Below are 13712 nucleotides of genomic sequence, written 5' to 3'. Positions count from 1 at the left end.
TAGGGTTTCAGAGCATTGCAATATAAAGAGTAAGGGTTAGGGTTTCAGAGCATTGCAATATAAAGAGTAAGGGTTGGGGTTGCAGAGCATTGCACTATAAAGAGTAAGGGTTAGGGTTTCAGAGCATTGCAATATAAAGAGTAAGGGTTGGGGTTTCAGAGCATTGCAGTATAAAGAGTAAGGGTTGGGGTTGCAGAGCATTGCAGTATAAAGAGTAAGGGTTGGGGTTGCAGAGCATTGCAGTATAAAGAGTAAGGGTTGGGGTTTCAGAGCATTGCAGTATAAAGAGTAAGGGTTAGGGTTGCAGAGCATTGCAGTATAAAGAGTAAGGGTTGGGGTTTCAGAGCATTGCAGTATAAAGAGTAAGGGTTAGGGTTGCAGAGCATTGCAGTATAAAGAGTAAGGGTTAGGGTTGCAGAGCATTGCAATATAAAGAGTAAGGGTTAGGGTTTCAGAGCATTGCAGTATAACGAGTAAGGGTTAGGGTTGCAGAGCATTGCAGTATAAAGAGTAAGGGTTGGGGTTTCAGTGCATTGCAGTATAAAGAGTAAGGGTTGGGGTTGCAGAGCATTGCAGTATAAAGAGTAAGGGTTGGGGTTGCAGAGCATTGCAGTATAAAGAGTAAGGGTTGGGGTTTCAGAGCATTGCAATATAAAGAGTAAGGGTTAGGGTTGCAGAGCATTGCAGTATAAAGAGTAAGGGTTAGGGTTTCAGAGCATTGCAATATAAAGAGTAAGGGTTAGGGTTGCAGAGCATTGCAATATAAAGAGTAAGGGTTAGGGTTGCAGAGCATTGCAATATAAAGAGTAAGGGTTAGGGTTGCAGAGCATTGCAATATAAAGAGTAAGGGTTAGGGTTGCAGAGCATTGCAGTATAAAGAGTAAGGGTTAGGGTTGCAGAGCATTGCAATATAAAGAGTAAGGGTTAGGGTTGCAGAGCATTGCAATATAAAGAGTAAGGGTTAGGGTTGCAGAGCATTGCAGTATAAAGAGTAAGGGTTAGGGTTTCAGAGCATTGCAATATAAAGAGTAAGGGTTAGGTTTCAGAGAGCATTGCAATATAAAGAGTAAGGGTTAGGGTTTCAGAGCATTGCAATATAAAGAGTAAGGGTTAGGGTTGCAGAGCATTGCAGTATAAAGAGTAAGGGTTAGGGTTTCAGAGCATTGCAATATAAAGAGTAAGGGTTAGGGTTTCAGAGCATTGCAATATAAAGAGTAAGGGTTAGGGTTGCAGAGCATTGCAGTATAAAGAGTAAGGGTTAGGGTTTCAGAGCATTGCAATATAAAGAGTAAGGGTTGGGGTTGCAGAGCATTGCAATATAAAGAGTAAGGGTTGGGGTTTCAGAGCATTGCAATATAAAGAGTAAGGGTTAGGGTTTCAGAGCATTGCAATATAAAGAGTAAGGGTTAGGGTTGCAGAGCATTACAATATAAAGAGTAAGGTTTGGGGTTGCAGAGCATTGCAGCATAAAGAGTAAGGTTTGGGGTTGCAGAGCATTACAGTATAAAGAGTAAGGGTTGGGGTTTCAGAGCATTGCAATATAAAGAGTAAGGGGTAGGGTTGCAGAGCATTGCAATATAAAGAGTAAGGGTTGGGGTTTCAGAGCATTACAGTATAAAGAGTAAGGGTTAGGGTTGCAGAGCATTGCAATATAAAGCATTGCAATATAAGGGTTAGGGTTGCAGAGCATTGCAATATAAAGAGTAAGGGTTAGGGTTGCAGAGCATTGCAATATAAAGAGTAAGGGTTAGGGTTGCAGAGCATTGCAATATAAAGAGTAAGGGTTGGGGTTGCAGAGCATTACAGTATAAAGAGTAAGGGTTAGGGTTTCAGAGCATTGTAATATAAAGAGTAAGGGTTAGGGTTGCAGAGCATTGCAATATAAATAACATGATCCATTGCGTAGAATTGTAAATGTTCTGTAGCTGAGCTGCTTACCGTATGTGTATTGCTCACGTGTGACCAATGTGCACGAAGAACCATCAAGTGTGTGTTTGCTTATGCTAGTAATGGGTGCCATGCTTCTTGTGCCTTATTTTAGCTGGACGGTTAAAAAACAAGAAAGGTATCATCTTGTCCGAAGTCGTCATCCTCTTTCCCCTGTGTGTCTCAATGACAGACTGCTTCCCTTATAGTTGGTGTCTCTCGTTTGATGCACTTTTGAGTTTTTTTGAGGATTCTGTTTTTGATTCTCTTGTTCTTTTTGTCTGCGTTCAGTGTCTGGATTCAGGACTGGGCTCAGAATAATGTTTCCCAATCCCTACTGTTCATGCTGGAATGTTATTTCGCTCGTCTTGTTATCATCGGTAATGGTATGGTTAGGTTACTTTGTGTGCATATTTGGTTCTTTGGGTAGATCAAGATGTATTTCTACTCCTGATTACCGTTCACACAGACCTGCAAAAACATTGGTTAATTGCAGGAAGTCGTCTGTGTGAAAGGGGATTTTGTGCTGTCAGATGAAAATAGGCCATTCACCTCTCTATCTACGCCCATTCCAGACAGGTGTTAGAAGGTCAGTTATTAGTTAGACAATGAACCTAGAAATACACAGTAACTGTCACATGCCCTCCCCCTAAAACAAGGTGTTCTTCTACAAGGAGTTGTGCCAAGCTCCAATTTCTCTGTCTCCCAGTAGAGGTTAGAAATCTTCCAGGAAGTCAGTTGAACAGTACACTGCAAGCACGTCTGCTCCTTCGTTGAAATTGTAACGTGCTTTACGACCTTGTGTTTTAACCATCTCCTCTGAAAGAATACTTCACCTAAATTACAAAAAACAATTTTACGTTTCTTTGCCCGGAAAGTTATCAATGCTAATGGACTATTTTCAAAGCAATTCAATTATTTTCCGTGTCAAGCAACAAAGTGATTTTTTTTTAGTTCGGCTGAACTCTAAGTTTGTGAGTGACTTAGTCTTACCAAACCAGTCCCTTTATTTTGTTATGCATGAGAAAATGTGCCTGAGAAATTGCCATATAGCAAAGCTATTTGTTCATTGTCATTTCAATGGACCATTGTGTCATTTTCAACCCCAAGCATCAAAGACTTGCTCGCTTGGGCTTGTTGTCGATGCTCTGTTGTTGCCCCTGGAATTTAAATGTATGTAAAGAAATATAGCTTTGGATATGGCTCTGTGTGTCCTAAAAACCTCCCCATTCTGTCAATCACCATTACACCAGTGAGTAATCCTGTAGTCCCTCCCCACTTTACGATGGATGATATAATTGGCTACATTAACAGTAGAATGCACCGTCATGAGACCCTAATCCCACTTTCTGATTGGCCAGCCCTGACACCGTCGGCTCCATTGGCCCTGATGCCGCCACCACTCATAGGGTCCTCCCAGCCACTAATGGTGTCGCGGCTGCAGATGCAGATCCACCTGCATGGCCTGCAGCAGAACACCAGCGAGCTGCGCAAACAACTGTCCCAGCTGCGCAACATCCAGGTGAGCACCAGAGAACAGTGTGGCAGTGTATACACACACACACACACACATTTCTCAAGGCAATGTTTGTTTTTACATGTGTTTATGTATCAATCACTTCTCTTGCTCGTATCACTGCTCTTTAGTAAGCTTTACGTATCGGCCTCAAGGCCTTCGACAGAGCTTTGTGTGTGTAGACTGGACTTTGTTCTTGTTTTGACTTAGGCTTGTTTGATGTATTGTCTAAGTGCGTGTATGTCCCAACGACATGTATTTGGGTCTGTCGACGTCTCCCCTACCAGTTGGAGAACCAGGACTCAGTACAGTCCCTGCTGAGGCAGACCGAGTCGGAGCTGAGCCTTATGATGCTGGATGCCATGCGGACCCAGGAGGACCCTTTGCAGAGGCAGCGCCTCCTAGTAGAGGAGGAGAGACTCAAGTACCTCAACCAGGAAGAGCTGCTCATCCAGCAACTGCAGTGAGTTTAGCCTTTAATTCAGGGTCTCTAACTCAAGATAGGGTCAGTGTGAATGAAGAAAGAGTGCAAACTGCTCAGATAGAAAAAAAGATGAAGGTGTGTTTGAGCTGGAACTGTGCAGTGCCTGCATACTTGTTGGCCATGCTATACTGATGTCATTTTTTTGGTGCCCACAGTGATCTGGAGAAGTCAGTAGAGGAACTGCAGAGGAACTCGTCAGTCAACCACGGCCTGGTGACTGAGCAGGAAGTGGAGCAGAAGAGTATGGAGCTAAGGTCTCTGGGAGAGACCCTCACAGAGCTCAAGCGTAAGCATACAGTACCAGTCAGAAAATTAGATACATACTCATTCCAATGCTTTACATTCATATATAGTACCAGTTTGGACACCTACTCATTCCAGGGTTTTTCTTTATTTGTACTATTTTCTACACTGTAGAATAAAAGTGAATATATCAAAACTTTGAAATAGCACACATGTAGTAACCACAAAAGTGTTAAACAAATAAAAACATATTTTGTATTTGAGATTCTTCAAAGTAGCCACCCTTTGCATTGATGATAGCTTTGCACACTCTTGGCATTCTCTCAACCAGGTTCATGAGGTAGTCACCTGGAATGCATTTCAATTAAAAGGACTGCCTTCTTAAAAGTTAATTTGTGAAATGTCTTTCTTGATGCATTTAAAGCAATCAGTTGTGTTGTGACAAGGTAGGGGGGTATACAGAAAATAGCACTATTTGGTTAAAGACCAAGTCCATATTATGGCAAGGACAGCTCAAATAAGCAAAGAGAAACGACAGTCCATCATTACTTTAACACATGACGGTCAGTCAATCTGGAACATGTCAAGAACTTTGAACGTTTCTTCAAGTGCAGTCGCAAAAACCATCAAGAGCTATGATGAGACTAGCTCTCACGAGGACCGCCACAAAAAAGGTAGACCCAGAGTTAATTAGAGTTACACGCCTCAGAAATTGCAGCCCAAATAAATGCTTCGCAGAGTTCAAGTAACAGACACATCTCAACATCAACTGTTCAGAGGAGACTGCTTGAATCAGGCCTTCATGGTTAAATTGCTGCAAAGAAACCACTACAAAAGGACACCAATAAGAAGAGACTTGCTTGGGCCAAGAAACACGAGCAATGGACATTTGATCGGTGGAAATATGTCCTTTGGTCTGAGTCCAAATTTGAGATTTTTGGTTCCAACCGCTGTGTCTTTGTGAGACGCAGAGTAGGTGAACGGATGATCGCCACGTGTGGTTCCCACTGTGAAGCATGAAGGAGGAGGTGTGATGGTGACACTATCTGTGATTTATTTAGAATTCAAGGCACACTTAGCCAGCATGGCTACTACAGCATTCTGCAGCGATACGCCATCCCATCTGGTTTGCACTTAGCGGGACTATCATTGCTTTTTCAACAGGACAATGACCCAACACACGTCCAGGCTGTGTAAGGGCTATTTGACCAAAAAGGATAGTGATGGAGTGATGCATCAGATGACCTGGCCTCCACAATCACCCGACCTCAATCCAATTGAGATGGTTTAGGATGAGTTGGAATGCAGAGTGAAGGAAAAGCAGACAACAAGTGCTCAGCATATGTGGGAACTCCTTCAAGACTGTTGGAAAAGCATTCCTCACGAAGCTGGTTGATAGAATGCCAAGATTGTGCAAAGCTGTCATCAAGGCAAAGGGTGGCTACTTTGAATAACCTCAAATATAAATTATGTTTTTATTTGTTTAGCACTTTTTCGGTTACTACATGATTCCCATATGTGTTATTTCATAGGTTTGATGTCTTCACTATTATTCTACAATGTAGAAAATAGTGAAAATAAAGAAAAACCCTTGAATGAGTAGGTGTGTCAAAACCTTTGTCTGGTACTGTAGTATATGTACTGTAGTATATGGGTACTGTAGTATATGTACTGTAGTATATGTACTGTAGTATATGTACTGTAGTATATGTGGGATAACGATACAGGAAGATGCAACATTGAGGCAATTAGCTGTGTGAAAGCCTGCTACGTTTGGATGGAATAAAATTGACCCCTCGTGTAATTACCTTTCTAGATAATTGCAATCTGTCACATCGTGTCAATGGTGTCAGGGATTAGGCAGGTGAACATCCATAATAGGAGTGTCTGATTAAGAAAGATGTGCTCGCACATGCAGATGTTCACGTGTAGCATCATGGCTAAAAACCAAACAGTTAGAACGAGATGCTTGTTTAACAACTGATTTTTGTTGTGCACCCTAAATGACCCCACAGGGGGCAGAGAGTACAGCGAGCCCCGGCAGAGAGCATGACAGGAGACACAAAGACGCTGCATGACTGTTTTACAAACAAGCTTGGATATATCCTCCTTCCCTCTCTCCTTCCCTCTCTCGTTGATTTAATTACACTTATTTCTCCCTCCCTCCCTCCAGACCAGTTCCCCAGTCTGCAGAGTAAGATGCGCGTGGTGTTGAGGGTGGAAGTGGAGGCTGTGAAGTTCCTGAAGGAGGAGCCACACAGACTGGACGCACTGCTGAAACGCTGTAACACCATGACCGACACACTGACCACCCTACGCAGGTATGGTTTAACACAACACAACCCAATATACGCCATATACACCTTGTTGTTACGCTGTTGTTCAATTGTTATAACCGGTTGTTACGAGGGACCCATTCAACTGGTGACTTGTTTTTCAAGATAAGTAAAAATGATACTCTTTCAATACAACGAGAAAGCATGTTCATATAAAAATCGTTTTGGAGCAGATTAAATTATTATTATTATTTTTTTGACTGATCCCGGAAATCTGGTCACCAGAATTAGATGCAATTAGGGCCCTGATACTGCTGTGTGTTGTTAGTGTATTGTATGCCACCTGTATGTACAGAAAAGTGACCGAGGGCCTGTGGAAAGGCCAGAATGACATCTCCAGCCAGCCAGCCAAGCGAACGGAGCACACAGGAAAGAGTTTGGACCTCGACATACTGACCAGTCCACCGCTCAGCCTCAATGACCTGGGTGGCAGTGCCAGCCTTGCCAACTGGATGCCCGTATCAGGCAGTGACCCAGATGCTTCGGGAACTGAGCAGGACCCCCACCCTACGGCCAGCTACAGAAGCCGGGTCCTGGACGAGCTGCCGAGCCGCCGCGGTGCTGGCAAATCAGTGTCTGCGGAGGTCAGACTGGTACGGAACACCGCTCCTGTATTTTTACATTCTATACAATCCCCCTTCACAATGCTAAATGTACATTTTTACTGGGGAATCGGTACATTTACCAGTGTGACAATTTCCCTGGAAATGTATAGATGTTCTGATCTGACAAATTTTCCCTATCATGTACAGTATATCCGTGTACATTTCTGCAATATATTTCCAATATACAGTATTTGGATCGACAAATATATGTGTTTGTATAGGCTGCGGAGCGGGACTGGGAGGAGAAGCGAGCTAGTCTGACCCAGTTTAGTGCCCAGGACATCAACCGTCTGCTGGAGGAGACCCAGGCTGAGCTGATGAAGGCCATCCCAGACCTAGACTTTGCTGCCAGGCAGATCAACAAGCCTGCTGTGCCCCCCAAACCCCACCCCAAACCTCAGTTCACCACCCCCATCACTACCTCCACCACCACCTCCACCACCACCTCCACCACCACTAGCACAAACACCACTACCAGCACTGAGCACCAGCCCAACATGGTGCAGGTCACTGCCCAGAAGCTGGAGGGGGGCTCACGTTGCGGATCTGGTGAGACTGAATACGACATGCACATTATATTATTTGTGATTTAGTTATGACTGAGCTGCCCTATAAAGATATAAATATTTCGTGTTTTTGCAGAGCTGACTGTTACCAGGTATCGCACTGAGAAACCCTCTAAGTCTCCGCCTCCACCCCCTCCTCGCCGCAGCTTCCCATCAGCCCATGGCCTCACCACCAACAGCACTGGAGAAGTGATCGTCACCACCAAGAAGGTACAGTAAGAGAGAGATGGCTGAGCAAGAAATAACTGCAAAGCACAAAAGTATACATGAATGTTTTTGAAGATACTTTGAGATAGGCTATTTGGATGCATGGATGTTCTAAAGATCTGTCACATACTGTAGACATGTTGCCAACCCTGTTTGTTTTTGTAAGAAGCTGGAGCCAGAAGACGGAGAGGCTCCGAAGACTCTGGTCAAGCTGAGAAGGACACCGTCTGACACCCCCCGCCCCACCTCCACTCCGCCCGTCATCGCCGCCTCAGCGATTAAAGATGAGGACGACGAAGAGAGGATCATTGCTGAACTAGAGGTAGGCGTCCTTTTTGTTCCCTGATGTAATTTACAGCGTGTTACACTGGTGCTAAATTGTATACCTCGAGTAGCTGCATACAAAATGTATAAGAATGTTACATGCGGTGTGTATTTTGTCCGTTGCAGTCGATGTTCGGTGTGCCTTAGCAATGTGATAACGTTGTCTCTACGACCCTTTCCCCACACGACACCACTCACCATCCGCCAAACACCACTTGACAGATATTTCAGCGAACCACTGTCAAAGTGTCCCCTCCCCACTCACTGCCCAGCACGATACCGAGGCCTACCCCTGCAGCCCGTACCCTTCCTTGCGCCTCAGGCTTCCTGGGAAGAAAGGTAAACCTTAAGCCCCCCCTCAAAATGCCCACTTTTTTTGCAGTGCCTGTCTCCTGTCCTCTTCCCCTTGCTTCAGTCACTGCTGTTCCACTGCACTTGTTTCTTAGAGGGCCACTAACCTGCCTGTTGATCCTTCCGTCTCCTCTAATTCTGCCTCATGCAGAAGTTCTCTGGGCTGAAAACACGACATAGTGCTTATCTTTGTCGGATTCGACTACCAAACATATACTGTCTAATTCCATTCAATCTAACTCCCCTGTCTCACTTCGCTAACGACTACCCTCCCCCCTCCCCTGCTAGTTCCACTGACTGCATTCTACATTCTGATCTGCATTCAGTATTCTAACTAAGCTGGGCTCTAATTCTCTAAAAACGAACTGTTACGAGGACTGACAGTCCTACACTTCTGGCGTGCATATTGGAATTACATGTAGACTGCATGGAGTGTGTTAAGGTGGAATAACATATTTCAATTCAAGGTTTGCTGACAGACTAAGGCAAATGTCAGAACTCTCTTACTGCTCAAATAACACATTTATCTCTGTAAAGGGTCTCGTTTTATCGCTCCCAGATCAAAACAAGACACATCGCACTAGGAGGGAAGCTGTCAAAAACAGAGGTGGTACAGCCGCTTTCAGGTTAACAGAATTGGTCTGCTGGATTTGGACCAGCTTTCAAAACACAAAAACTGGCCAAAACGGATCAGCACCAGTGAGACTGTCTGCACCCAAAATGGAATCCTATTTCCTATATTGTGCACTGCTCAGGGCTCTAGCCAAAATGTCATCTCAGATATGACCATAACCTTCCTCATGCTCATTGTCCTTCCGTAGAATGCAAGCAACTCACCAGGGGGATCCAAGGGACCCCAGTCAACTGTAGCGGCTAGACTGAAGAACCTCCAGCAAGGCAGCCTGGAGAGGCCCAAGACCAGGAAGCAGAGAGAGGACTTCCCCAAGATCCAGGGCCAGCAGCAGGTATTCCACTTCTAGAATGCCCCTCAGGGGAGTAGCCGTCTTCAGAACAGCTCTGGTGGCCTTTGACTTTGACAACATCCCCGTCTCACAGCTGTCTGGGCAACTAGTGGGTTCTTTCGGGACTATACTGGGATACAATATGTTATCAGTGGGAATGTAGTGACGCGAAAAGGATTGGGCTCATCGGAAATCACCAATGTTGGTTGTTATATTATTTGACTTTGAGCTGTGGTTGGATCCAAAATGGATTGTGTACTGAGCGGGCTCTATTATCCCATTGGCTGGCATTGATGTTTCTGAGGAGGGTAAGATCATGGAGGTATTGTGCACTTAACAAGCTAAGTGGCACCTAAACTGCACTTCTCGATTATGCCATGGAATAGTTGAACATTTTAATGCCGAACCCCTGACTTTTCACCGAGCAGATGATGATCCTACAGTACCACGGCTGTCTGACTCGGCTTCCTTTATTTGAACCGCTGAATCATTCTGTCTCCAGCTGAGTCATTGAAACCACAGTCCAAAAGTGAGAGGGTCAGGCGATGGAAAAGTCATACTCATTCCAGGGATTTTCTTTATTTGTACTATTTTCTACATGACATAACACATGGAATCATGTGGTAACCGAAAAAGTATTAAAACAAATAAATATTTTATATTTGAGATTCTTCTAAGTGGCCACCCTTTGCATTGATGACAGCTTTGCACACTCTTGGCATTCCTCCAACCAGCTTCATGAGGTAGTCACCTGGAATGCATTTCAATTAACAGGTGTGCCTTGTTAAAAGTTCACTTGTGGAATTTCTTTCCTTCTTAATGTGTTTGAGCCAGTCAGTTATGTTGTGACAAGGTAGGGGTGCTATACAGAAGATAGCCCTATTTGGTTAAAGACCAAGTCCATATTATGGCAAGAACAGCTCAAATAAGCAAAGAGAAACGACAGTCCATCATTACTTTAAGACATGAAGGTCAGTCAATGCGGAACATCTGAAGAACTTTGAAAGTTTCTTCAAGTGCAGTCGCAAAAACCATCAAGAGCTATGATGAGGCTAGCTCTCACGCGGACCGCCACAGGAAAGGAAGACCCAGAGTTACCTCTGCTGCAGAGGATACAGTTCATTAGAGTTAACAGCCTCAGAAATTGCAGCCCAAATAAATGCTTCACAGAGTTCAAGTAACAGACACATCTCAACATCAATTGTGCAGAGGAGACGGCGTGAATCAGGTCTTCATGGTTGAATTGCTGCAAAGAAACCACTACTAAAGGACACCAATAATAAGAAGAGACTTGCTTGTGCCAAGAAACACGAGCAATGGACATTTGATCGGTGGAAATATGTCCAAATTTGAGATTTTTGGTTCCAACTGTCTTTGTGAGACACAGAGTAGGTGAACGGATGATCTCCACATGTGTGGTTCCCACTGTGAAGCATGAAGGAGGAGGTGTGATGGTGACACTATCTGTGATTTATTTAGGATTCAAGGCACACTTAACCAGCATGCTACCACAGCATTCTGCAGCGATACGCCATCCCATCTGGTTTGCACTTAGCGGGACTATCATTGGTTTTTCAACAGGACAATGACCCAACACACCTCCAGGCTTTGTAAGAGCTATTTGACCAAGAAGGAGAGTGATGGAGTGTTGCATCAGATGACCTGGCCTCCACAATCACCCAACCTCAACCCAGTTGAGATGGTTTGGGATGAGTTGGACTGCAGAGTGAAGGTAAAGCAGCCAACAAGTGCTCAGCATATGTGGGAACTCCTTCAAGACTGTTGGAAAAGCATTCCACCAGGTGAAGCTGGTTGAGAGAATGCCAAGAGTGTGCAAAGCAGTCACCAAGGCAAAGGGTGGCTACTTTGAAGAATTTGTTGACCACTTTTTGGTTACTACATGATTACATATGTGTTATTTCATAGTTTTGATGTCTTCACTTTTATTCTACAGTGTAGAAAATAGTAAAAAATAAAGAAAACCCCTTGAATGAGTAGGTGTGTCCAAACGTTTGACTCTGACTGAAGCCCTCCTCCCTCCTCTCTGAAGCAGCAGTCTTACGTGGTTCAGCAGGCACTCCAACCCAGTAGGCTGATCTGAATGGCCCTATCCCACCTCAGCCCAAACTGTCCCTCTCAAAGGACCTTCTGGCAGCTCTCAAAGTCAGGTAGAGATAACACAGAAAGCCACTCCGTTCCAGCTAGCACCTGTCCTGAGCCAGTCAACCCAATCCTCTCATTACCCTAACGGGGATAATCCACACTCCATTAGCTAACTAAGATAGAGGCCACCTCATTTGAACTCTAAGAAACAGCCCCCATGTGGTGCTCTTTAGGCTTAGGGGGTCTATTCACAGGCTATTCGAGTTGAAAAGACTATCCGTTGGACTGAAAAAGAGCCCCAAAATGTTGCCATGGTTCAACTCGCTTCGGATGGCTGGATTGATGCACTTCTACATTCATCTTGATCAGATCTGAAAGGTTTTTACCTTGTGTGAGGCAAATTAATCTCATCCACCACCAAAGCTGTAACCACATCTATTTTGGTGAAGCACAAGGTTTGCACCAGAACAAAAACCATACTTCACTCTTTGGGGTGAAAGTGAAAGGAGTCAGAAACCACTTGGAATCTGTGTAAAAAAAAACATAAAAGTATCATAAAAGTGCAGAAGATGACCTCCCAGAGAGGTCAGTGCGCTTCCCAACAATGCCCATTAGTGAATACAGTAGTTAGCACATGGCTAACATGTTAACCTTTATTTGACAGTGGAGGAATACACACCAAGCATTAGTATTCATGTCTATTTCCAACCTGGTCTCAGAGCATTTCGTATTACTCTGTACATAAATCGAGAACTCCATTTATTATGATATGTTGCGATTTCGTACGGGAAATCAAATCAAATCAAATTGGTTGGCTACACATTTTTAGCAGATGTTATTGTGGGTGTAGCGAAATGCTTATTTTCCTAGCTCCAACAGTGCAGTAATATCTAACAATACATGTAAATCTAAAGAGTAAAAAGTTGGTATGTATTTATTTGTGGATGTCCTTCAACCATTTCGTATGATATTTAACCAAATTGCTAAATGTACAATATGTTACAAATTTGCAAAATGTAGGTTATGTTACGAATTCCAATTTGTTGCTGCTAATGTTAGCTAGGTGGCTAACATTAACGTTAGTTAGCTGGCTAACGTTAGCTAGGGTTAAGAGTTAAAGTTGGGGTTAAGGTTAGGTTAAAGGGTTAGGGTTAGGGTTAGCTAACATGGTAAGTTGTTGCAAAGCTGCTAATTAGTTCAAATGCTAAAGTTGTCCATGATGAGATTCAAACACACAGCCTTTGGGTTGCTAGACATTTGCGTTAAACGCTCACCCTTCCACCCCAACCAACCACCCTCCTTTCGTTTTTGCCTTAAATGTCACCTTCTGTCTTATGTAACCATCCTAAATGTAACATATCATACTAATTTAATGGTCCCGCATTTATATTTACTATGTTAAATCTAGCCTATGAGACCAGGCTGCTATTTATGCTGTTTGCTGGAAACCACTCAATTGTGTGAGATTGCGTATGCCTCCAAGTGTACCTTCCTTCCCTATCTCCTTTTTGTCATGATGTCAAATATGCCCTCGGAGTCTGCGGATGCTGTTTATTAGGGTCATTACACTGTGCAGATTTTTTTGTGTGTGCAGATTACGCTCATGGCAAGAGTGAGTCCTCTTATGATGCAGATGATGTATTTTATTAAATGTCTGACCTGATGTTTGTAGCATACAGTAAATACAGTAATATATATCTAGGCAATTGGGTCAGTAAAATGTGGTAAACTGTCTGTGATCAACCAAACAAAGGACCTTGTTCAATTTAAACTATATGTTTAACATATGCAAATAATATGAATTAATATACTGTATGTTGGAGTCAGTTGAATATATTGGACATACATGCATCTGTGTGACCTGTATGTACAGTGTGGGTAAAATAAAACCCCATGGGTAGGCTATTTTGTGTACTGTGATGCATCATGTTAGGTTAACTCTTTCAACAATACAGGACTGCTTCAGACATGAACCAATGAGGTCATTTTTGAACCAATAGGATTTAACCAAGACCGTACCATTTTATACTGAGGGGAAAATGTGCACGAGCTGAAAAATTGTTAACGTCAACAAAAGTGAAGTTTGTGT

General features: G+C 43.5%; 1 protein-coding gene across 1 annotated transcript in view; it reads left to right on the top strand.

Moving 5' to 3' along the window:
- LOC112224755 (SRC kinase signaling inhibitor 1-like) overlaps positions 1 to 10146 on the top strand; it is a 43162-nt gene extending 33016 nt beyond the window's left edge. The window contains exons 10-18 of the mRNA XM_042306287.1: positions 3288 to 3448; positions 3730 to 3905; positions 4082 to 4212; positions 6343 to 6490; positions 6801 to 7098; positions 7332 to 7659; positions 7753 to 7886; positions 8053 to 8205; positions 9380 to 10146. Of these exons, the coding sequence (XP_042162221.1) occupies positions 3288 to 3448; positions 3730 to 3905; positions 4082 to 4212; positions 6343 to 6490; positions 6801 to 7098; positions 7332 to 7659; positions 7753 to 7886; positions 8053 to 8205; positions 9380 to 9538 (1688 nt within the window). The 3' untranslated portion in view covers positions 9539 to 10146. The remainder of the gene's footprint in view (positions 1 to 3287; positions 3449 to 3729; positions 3906 to 4081; positions 4213 to 6342; positions 6491 to 6800; positions 7099 to 7331; positions 7660 to 7752; positions 7887 to 8052; positions 8206 to 9379) is intronic.
- Positions 10147 to 13712: the final 3566 nt, after the last annotated feature.

The sequence above is a fragment of the Oncorhynchus tshawytscha genome, linkage group LG25 (assembly GCF_018296145.1).
Source record: "Oncorhynchus tshawytscha isolate Ot180627B linkage group LG25, Otsh_v2.0, whole genome shotgun sequence".
NCBI lineage: Eukaryota > Metazoa > Chordata > Actinopteri > Salmoniformes > Salmonidae > Oncorhynchus > Oncorhynchus tshawytscha.
The sequence above is the reverse complement of the archived record's forward strand: the minus strand, read 5'-3'. Positions and strand labels throughout refer to the sequence as shown.